This window comes from Ammodytes marinus (genome assembly GCF_949987685.1).
Source record: "Ammodytes marinus genome assembly, chromosome: 5".
NCBI lineage: Eukaryota > Metazoa > Chordata > Actinopteri > Uranoscopiformes > Ammodytidae > Ammodytes > Ammodytes marinus.
In genome coordinates this window covers 2602965-2612964 of record NC_137234.1, presented here as the reverse complement: position 1 = coordinate 2612964, position 10000 = coordinate 2602965, and the positions used below count along the sequence as shown (strand labels likewise).

Sequence of the window (10000 nt, the reverse complement as noted above, 5' to 3'; positions counted from 1 at the left end):
CATGTGACTGGTATAACTGTCCCTTACCCATATCATGTGACATTGTTTTAAAGGTATTATTGGTAATATTGTCTCTTACCCTTATCATGTAGTAATGACAGACAGACAGACAGACAGACAGACAGACAGACAGACAGACAGACAGACAGACAGACAGACAGACAGACAGACAGACAGACAGACAGACAGACAGACAGACAGACAGATAGATAGATAGATAGATAGATAGATAGATAGATAGATAGATAGATAGATAGATAGATAGATAGATAGATAGATAGATAGATAGATAGATAGATAGATAGATAGATAGATAGATAGATAGATAGATAGATAGATAGATAGATAGATAGATAGATAGATAGATAGATAGATAGATAGATAGATAGATAGATAGATAGATAGATAGATAGATAGATAGATAGATAGATAGATAGAGAGACAGACAGAGAGACAGACAGACAGACAGACAGACAGACAGACAGACAGACAGACAGACAGACAGACAGACAGACAGACTTGACATAGGTTTTAATGGTATTGTTGTCCCTTACCCGTATCATGTGCTTGCAGACCCTCATGAGCTGGTAGTCGAGCTCCGGATCAACCATCTCCGTCTCCTGCAGCTTGAAGATCTTCTGATGGCAGCGCTGGGTCAGGGAGCGCTTGTTCTCCTTCAGACACTCAATCACCTGAACACACAGACAGAAAGACAGTGTTTATTTTATGTTTGGGCATTTTTAAGCTTTATTAGACAGTGTGTAGAGACAGAGATGAAATGGGTCAGAGAGGGGAATGACATGCAGAGAACGACCCGGGCTGGATTCTAACCCGGGTCTGCTGTGAAGAGGACAGACAGACAGACAGACAGACAGACAGAGTGGGGAATGACATGCAGAGAACGACCCGGGCTGGATTCAAACCCGGGTCTGCTGTGAAGAGGACTGAAACTCTATTGCCAGACATACGGAGGAATAGAAAATACGTTTTTCCTAAGTGCCTTAAACCTGCAGTGTGTAGAATTGTGGGTTTTATGTCCTAGCAGATTTTGTAGAAAGTAATTGTAATATCCATAAGTACATTTAATTTAGTGCATAATAGCTGAAAAACATTTTTTGAATTATTTTATTTTCCCTTAGAAAGCGTCTCATATATGTCCATATTTCTGCATATTTTGGACCAAGGCCTAGTGCCGCCATCTTGAAAGTGTCATAGTTGGAATGTCATCAGGTGCATTGTTTAAAATTTATAATTGTTCTTGTCCTTGAAGGCCACTGTAGCTTCTGTTATTATTCTAAAGGGTTGGGGTTACCCAGGGAGTGTTGCATTCTAGAACTTTGTAGAACTTTCTTGATGATGTCATATTACACACTGCACCTTTAAGTATTATTTTAATCAGTTTGGACAGTATAACACTTACAATGCAATATCCTTCGAGTACCACAAGATGGTGCTCAAGTGTTTGTGTTCGCATGTGTGTGCAAGCCTGTGCACGAGAGAGAGCGAGTGAGTGAGTGTCCCTTCCTCCGCGTGTGTGTCCATCTGTGTGTCTACCTGAGTGAGTGAGTGAGTGAGCATGTGTGTGTGTGTGTGTGTGTGTGTGTGTGTGCGTGTGTGTGTGTGTGTGTGTGTGTGTGTGTGTGTCTCTACCTGTGCGTTTCCAAAGGCCACGTTCTGACAGAGTTTGTTGATGTCTTGTTTACAGGAGTCGTACAGCTCCGGCTCCAAGCGAATGTCCTCAGACTGAAAAGATTAAAAACATTTACTTTATTTTTTTTTAAAGATTATTTTTTGGGCACAGAGTTGAAATGGGGAGACAGAGAGAGGGGGGGGGGGAACGACCTGCAGTAAAGGTCCACGGGTTTGAACCCGCGACCACTGCAACGAAGACCGGAGCCAATATGATACACGCTCTATCCACTACGTCACTGGAGCGCCCCAAAAAAAACATTTATTTTATTTACAAAGCAATACACTATTAACCATAATATGTACAGGCCAGGAAACAAATGGGAAAAGTCTTAAACTGTACACAGGTCTCTCTTGAAACAGAACCCCATCTCAATGTAGCAACCAACATCTATTTCCATTGTGTATATACAAGCCAGCATGATTGATTTTACAGAGCCCCTAGAGTGACATGGCGAAAAAAAATAAAATAATAATAATAATCAAATAATAATTACTTTCACGTGCGCACAAGATAATTTCTAGTGCGCACTAGAATTAATTATTATTTTCTTTCCCATGTCATTTTAAAGGCCTACTTCACCGGTTTGAATATGAAGGTGTATTGAATTCTGAGATCCTATGTAGTATAAATGTGCAAAAAAAATTAAAATCGGTTCATCCTAGCCTGAGAAAAGGCAGAAAGAGTGTTTTTTTTAACCCTATATTTCTCTTTCTCGTGACATCACAGAAAGAGAAATATAGGGTTAAAAAAAAGTACTTTGTAAATATTACTGTGATGTCACAGTAAAAGACATCACAGTAATATTTACAAAGAAAGTTTTTTTTTAACCCTATATTTCTCTTTCTGTGATAGACATAGGATCTCAGAATTCAATACACCTTCATATTCAAACTGGTGAAGTAGGCCTTTAAGGACTCCGTATGATTTAGCGTGTCCTTGAACTCACCATCTCCACCTCTTCCACTCTCAGTTGTTTGCGGCACTTTACAGAGACTCGTTGCTCTTTGACGTCTTGTAGTGTGTCGTTCCTCACTGTGGTGCTCAGACAAATCACCACGTCAACTCTGAACACACACACACACACACACACACACACACACACACACACACACACGTTATAACTCTGCAAAACAACCACAGGTCACACACAGACTACTTGCTGTAGTTTGGTCTGGCTTCGCGAGACTACACACAGACTGACGTAAACGGGGAGTCACTCAGTGCGGTTACATGGCACAACTAGATTGGATTATCACATATATCGAACAAGACAAACGGACCGTGTCACTTGTCTGAGTTTACATGGCCTTTCAGAAATCGGATTAATGTCCAATGCATGGCTGTCTCCACTATGCTAGGTGGCGCTGTAGCCCTTTCAACCATGCTTTCAACAAGTGTTGAAAGAGCCACGTCCGGTTCTCTTCCGTCAATAACCCATGTAGCCATGGGTGTAGCCTATCACGCGCAGGCACACAAGCACAGAACGAGAAGTCCGATAAGCGATGTCCGATCCCTGTATACATGTATACATGCAGAGAGAATGCCGACAACGAACGACTTATCTAGGTGTTCTTATCCGACATCTAGTGATGGGTCGGGCAACACCGATGCGTCGGCGCATGTGTCGAGCTCATAGAGCGAAGCCCCGTGTCGGTGCGCGTATCGCTTTAAGAAAGTCACGTGACGATACAGTTGCAGTATCGCTTGTCGATGCGGCTCGCCGGGCGCGCCAAACTGTGTTTAAAAGGAAGCGCATCTGTGAACGGGATGCTTCTGTGCCAAAACAATCACGCATCATTTCAAACGAAAACCTTGTCCGCAAGCCATAATGGAGCCAGAGAGAAAAATAAAAGTTTCCGCCATGCGGGACCATTCTGATCTTATATCCGCAAATAAGGTATTTGTTTTTATTTCCTTGTAATTTCATATGGTTCTTCCCAGTTCCCACTTGATCTATCAGAACTCAACACCCCAACTTTCACTACAATATCAAAGATATTCAAACTTTGATTAAGATATGAAATAATACAATATAAAATACAATAAGTTAAATTATATTATTGTATAGCCTATCATGGTCATTAAATCAGTTGAGTCTGTCGTTGGGTTGCCGGTAATGATTTTAAAGATCCAGCAGATGTCAGTATGGAGTAGCACAGTGACACAGTACCGACACAGTATCAATACAGTTTGGTAATGTGTCGAAACGCTTCACGAGGCCTCATCGACCCATCACTACCGACATCTCTTGTCCGTTATTGTGCCGATTTGTGTGCGAAGTAGATCGGATAAAGGTGTTTACATGCAGTTTAAAAGTCCTGTTGAAGTCTTATTAGTTTAGTTACCCGATTATGAGTCTGCATGTAAACGCACTCTGGAGAACGTTTGTTTGTAGCGGATCATGAGGAGATATTCACTGTTTTGACAAAAAGAGTGATTTGACAACAAGCGTTCTCCAGAATCACTGACCCCACTTTTAATATTACATTTTCTCATGTAATTTTACGATTAATTTAATTCATATTGAGGGCTGCAGAAATCTGTGTGCTTTATTATTATCATATAAGGGAAAAAAATATATTTCAAATGACATATATACGGATTTATTTTGAAAGCCACCAGAAATGTTGAAACTATAGTGAATGCTGATGGTATGATGTCAGTATGACTCAACCGATTGTTTCTATTCTATTGTATTATATCTTGTTTTGAGAGAGAATAGCCTCCGTACAGGGTACTATATTCTATTCTATTCTATTCTATTCTCTATCTGTTAACACAGGCACTAAAAAAGAAAGGCAGACGCAGACAATGAAAATATGAAACCATAAGCAACCAATGTGCTCAAAACTGATCAGAGATCGCCGCAAATTTGACTTCTAACATTCAATAAGCCAGATCCATCTTTTATCACTTTAAAAACAACTTCTTGAAACTGTGCTCATTGTGTTTTGGACTGCAGCTTGGAAATAAAGAAGGTTTTTTGGCAGGTAACGTTATAACTCAGCCACCAGTCATTCTCTAAGCTGGAAAAACCTCGAGAGGAATTTACAAAAACACCTGGAAAAATATAACAATGGACGTTCAGTTTGACTTAGAGGTTTCAAATAGTTTTCATGAATATCTGATGACGTAATTGAGGACTTTTGGATTTGCTGTTGTAGATGTGAAGAGCAGATATTGTGTGTGTGTGTGTGTGTGTGTGTGTGTGTGTGTGTGTGTGTGTGAGTGAGTGAGTGTGTGTGTGTGTGAGTGAGTGTGTGTGTGAGTGAGTGAGTGAGTCAGTGAGTCAGTGAGTGTGTGTGTGTATGTGTGTGTGTGTAAATGAGTGACAGACAGACAGACAGACAGACAGACAGACAGACAGACAGACAGACAGACAGACAGACAGACAGACAGACAGACAGACAGACAGACAGACAGACAGACAGACAGACAGACAGACAGACAGACAGACAGACAGACAGACAGACAGACAGACAGACAGACAGACAGACAGACAGACAGACAGACAGACAGACAGATAGATAGATAGATAGATAGATAGATAGATAGATAGATAGATAGATAGATAGATAGATAGATAGATAGATAGATAGATAGATAGATAGATAGATAGATAGTGTTCTCACTTCTTCTTGATATTGGGACACAGTTTTAGGACGTCCTCTTTGCACGCCGTCTTGAACTTGTAGGAGAAACGGAAATCCTTGATCTGGATCTGGAGACAGACAGACAGACAGACAGACAGGCAGGCAGGAAGACAGAGAGACAGACAGACAGACAGACAGGCAGACAGGCAGACAGGCAGACAGACAAATTAGTTATCAATGCGAAAACAATCTAGTACTGGTCAATTTAAAGATTTTTGTCTATTTATCTTCCATAACATGTCTTCTTTCATACTAGTATAAATCAAAGGTCCAAAATATACATTCAGGTGTGTATTTGACTAAACCTTGTCTGTTTGCGTCTGTATATTTCTCCTATACAACCATCTTTAATGGACAAATCAACATAAGTTTTTTCTCAATACTCAGAACCAAAATTTCAACTTCTTAAGCACTTACATCAACTAAACTTTACATAGTCATTCTAAATTATATTAATAAAGCATTGTATATTTTCTTTGTTTGATCTTTTCAACAAAAAAAAAAAAATATATATATATATATATATATATATATATATTTAGTTTAAATAAAGTGATATATTAAGTCCTCACCAGCTGGAAGTGAGTGACTCCCACCACACACTTGTCATTCATTTCCTTCTGATGTTTGTTCTGAACCAAACACTCCATCAGATCTCCTGTGTCTATCTGGTTATCAGCCACCTCCTGTACACACACACACAGAGAGAGAGGGGGACAAATGATATTAAATACATTATTTAAATAATATAAAACAAATAATTCAATAATATAGAAAATAAATAAAATATTAAATAAATTGATAACATCTAAAACAAAAACTTAATTAAATAATTACAATATGAAATTAATTAATTAAACAATATAAAATAATCAAATACTATTAATTCACCAATCAAATGATATAAAACATATCTAAAATCTAAAATATATAAATAAATAATATCAAATAAATCAGACTCACGTGGCAGTGTGTCTGGATGACAGGTTCACAGGCTCTCATCAGCAGCGCCTCAATCTGGATATCCTGAGGGCGGGACAGACAATGTTAAAACACACAAACAAACGTAATAGTTAATAGTCATGCTTTATATATGCTATTCAGCTGCTGCTTCTAAAAGCCCTGTCTTTCTACATACAGTTTTCATAGATAATTCCCAATAATATGAAGTTGTTTCATGTCATTTTATGATGCATATGATTAATATTGAGTCTAATATTGAGTCTGGACAGTAATCCGTGCGCCCCATTGACTTTTTATTTTTTTTCAGTCACATTTTTGCTTGAGGGAAGTTTCATTTTGAAAGACAAACCGGGAAACCGGGAAACTACAGCGAAAGCTGCTGGTGTGAAGTCAATATGACTGAACAGTGAAAGCTGCTGGTATGAAGTCAATATGACTCAGCAGTGAAAGCTGCTGGTATGAAGTCAATATGACTCAGCAGAGTATTTCTCTATCAGTTAAAGCAGAGAGAGGCTCCGCCCCCTGAGGTGAAGCGTCGCTGCAGACGGCAGGGCGTCGGAGGTTGGGTTTGTTAAGCTGTGGTGTGTTTACACGGCCGGCAAAAAAGAATTCAGACGCAGACATGCAGTAGACGCAGGACGTGTGTCCCAGGTTCTGCGTGAGAGAGTGAGTACGTAAGGACGTACAAACGTGTGTAGTGTGTGTTCACACACACACACAGCCTTTAGTTCCATACCTCTGTCTGTCTGTCTGTCTGTCTGTCTTAGCGTACGAGTGTGTTAGTGTGTTTTTTCTGTCATTTACCTCTGTCACACACACACACACACACACACACACACACACACACACACACACACACAGCTGTCTGTCTGTCTGTCTGTCTGTGTTATTTACCTCTGACTCCAGCTCAGTGAGGTTGCCCACTGTCTCCCTACAGTCTGGCAGTAGATCTTCCATGTGTTCCTGCAGACAGCCCAGCTCCTGCCTGCCTGTCTGTCTGCCTGTCTGTCTGCCAGCCTGTCTGTCTACCTGTCAGCCTGTCTGTCTGTCTGTGTGTCTGTCTGTCTACCTGTCTGTCAGCGTACAAGTGTGTTAGTGTGTTTTTTCTGTGTCATTTACCTCTGTCACTCACACACACACACACACACACACACACACACACACACACACACACACACACACACACACACACACACACACACACACACACACACACACACACACACACACACACACACACACACACACACACACACACACACACACACACACACACACACACACACACACACATAGTTCCATACCTCTGACTCGAGCTCGGTGAGGTTGCCCACTGTCTCCCTACAGTCAGGCAGTAGATCTTCCATGTGTTCCTGCAGACAGCCCAGCTCCTGTCTGCCTGTCTGTCTGTCTGCCTGTCTGTCTGTCTACCTGTCAGCCTGTCTGTCTGTCTGTCTGCCTGTCTGTCTACCTGTCTGTCTGTCTGCCAGCCTGTCTGTCTACCTGTCAGCCAGCCTGTCTGTCTGTGTGTCTGTCTGTCTGTCTACCTGTCAGCCTGTCTGTCTGTGTGTCTGTCTGTGTCTCTGTCTTAGCGTACGAGTGTGTTAGTGTGTTTTTTCTGTGTCATTTACCTCTGTCACACACACACACACACACACACACACACACACACACACACACACACACACACACACACACACACACACACACACACACACACACACACACACACACACACACACACTTAGTTCCATACCTCTGACTCCAGCTCAGTGAGGTTGCCCACTGTCTCCCTACAGTCTGGCAGAAGATCTTCCATGTGTTCCTGCAGACAGCCCAGCTCCTGTCTGCCTGTCTGTCTGCCTGTCTGTCTACCTGTCTGTCTGTCTGCCAGCCTGTCTGTCTGTCTGTGTGTCTGTCTGTCTACCTGTCTGTCTGTGTTAGCGTACGAGTGTGTTAGTGTGTTTTTTCTGTGTCATTTACCTCTGTCACACACACACACACACACACACACACACACACACACACACACACACACACACACACACACACACACACACACACACACACACACACACACACACACACACACACACACACACACACACACACACACACACACACACACACACACACACACACACACACACACACACACACACACACACACACACACACACACACACAGTTCCATACCTCTGACTCCAGCTCGGTGAGGTTGCCCACTGTCTCTCTACAGTCTGGCAGTAGATCTTCCATGTGCTCCTACAGACAGCCCAGCTCCTGTCTGCCTGTCTGTCTGCCTGTCTGTCTGTCTGTCTGTCTGTGTGTCTGTCTGCCTGTCTGTCTACCTGTCTGTCTGTCTACCTGTCTGCCAGCCTGTCTGTCTGTGTGTCTGTCTGTCTACCTGTCAGCCTGTCTGTCTTTGTGTGTGTGTGTGTCTGTCTGTGTCTCTGTCTTAGCGTACGAGTGTGTTAGTGTGTTTTTTCTGTGTCATTTACCTCTGTCACACACACACACTCACACTCACACTCACACTCACACTCACACTCACACTCACACTCACACTCACACTCACACTCACACTCACACTCACACTCACACTCACACTCACACTCACACTCACACACATACCTCTGACTCCAGCTCGGTGAGGTTGCCCACTGTCTCCCTACAGTCAGGCAGTAGATCTTCCATGTGCTCCTGCAGACAGCCCAGCTCCTGCCCGGCCTCGGTCTTCTCACTGCACCACTTCCCCAGGTCACTGATGCATCTCCTCTGCAGCTCCGGGTCCAGCTTCACGTCTAAGGCTCTCTGGTGCAGGATACGCTGGACCTCTACCTTACAGTCCCGCGATAGCTGAAACATTCACACACACAGACAGAGACAGAGACACACACACAGACAGAGACACACACAGACAGAGACAGAGACACACACACAGACAGAGACACACACAGACAGAGACACACACAGACAGAGACACACACAGACAGAGACACAGACACACACACACACACAGACACACACACAGACAGAGACACACACAGTTATTCGGGGTCCAGCTTCACGTCTAAAGCTCTCTGGTGCAGGATGCGCTGGACCTCTAACTTACAGTCCCGCGATAGCTGAGAGGGACATAGCAACACCAGGGTTAGAATATACACTAATTGCAACATTGCGTTTTTCTTTGTGACATTTTCTATTTATATTCATTGTATTCAAATGTTTATTGTTATGCACCATTATGTGTGTGAACGTACAAGAAAATAAATCTATCTATCCATCCATCCATCTTTCTAAGAGGAAATTAAGTTGCTAAGCTAAATAGAACTTTAACACATTGTCCTGTCCAGGTCTACATGCCTAAATGTATTGAGTTGCTGCCATGTGATTGGCCGATTAGCTTTTTGTTTTTACAAGCAATTGAAGTGGTGTACCTAATAAAGTGGCCGGTGAGTGTATGAGTGTATTTGTGTATTTATGTGTGTGTGTGTGTGTGTGTGTGTGTGTGTGTGTATATATATATACATATATACAGTATATATACACACAGTAAGTATATATTTGGTCTGAATATCACTTTAAAAGACACACACAACACTTCTGATTTCATCAAAAGTTTCAATCATCTCTCATCAAACCAACATTAAAGATTTCATGTCGATTTTTTCACACCACATTTCAAACA

At 42.0% G+C, this 10000-nt stretch overlaps 1 protein-coding gene across 1 annotated transcript in view; it reads right to left on the bottom strand.

The window, feature by feature from the left end:
• Positions 1-10000, bottom strand: part of glg1a (golgi glycoprotein 1a) — a gene marked incomplete at its 5' end in the record, with an annotated part of 41640 nt that overhangs the window by 6694 nt on the left and 24946 nt on the right. The window contains 7 exons of the mRNA XM_080027873.1: positions 555-692; positions 1651-1743; positions 2640-2757; positions 5326-5414; positions 5919-6032; positions 6310-6372; positions 8944-9168. Of these exons, the coding sequence (XP_079883999.1) occupies positions 555-692; positions 1651-1743; positions 2640-2757; positions 5326-5414; positions 5919-6032; positions 6310-6372; positions 8944-9168 (840 nt within the window). The remainder of the gene's footprint in view (positions 1-554; positions 693-1650; positions 1744-2639; positions 2758-5325; positions 5415-5918; positions 6033-6309; positions 6373-8943; positions 9169-10000) is intronic.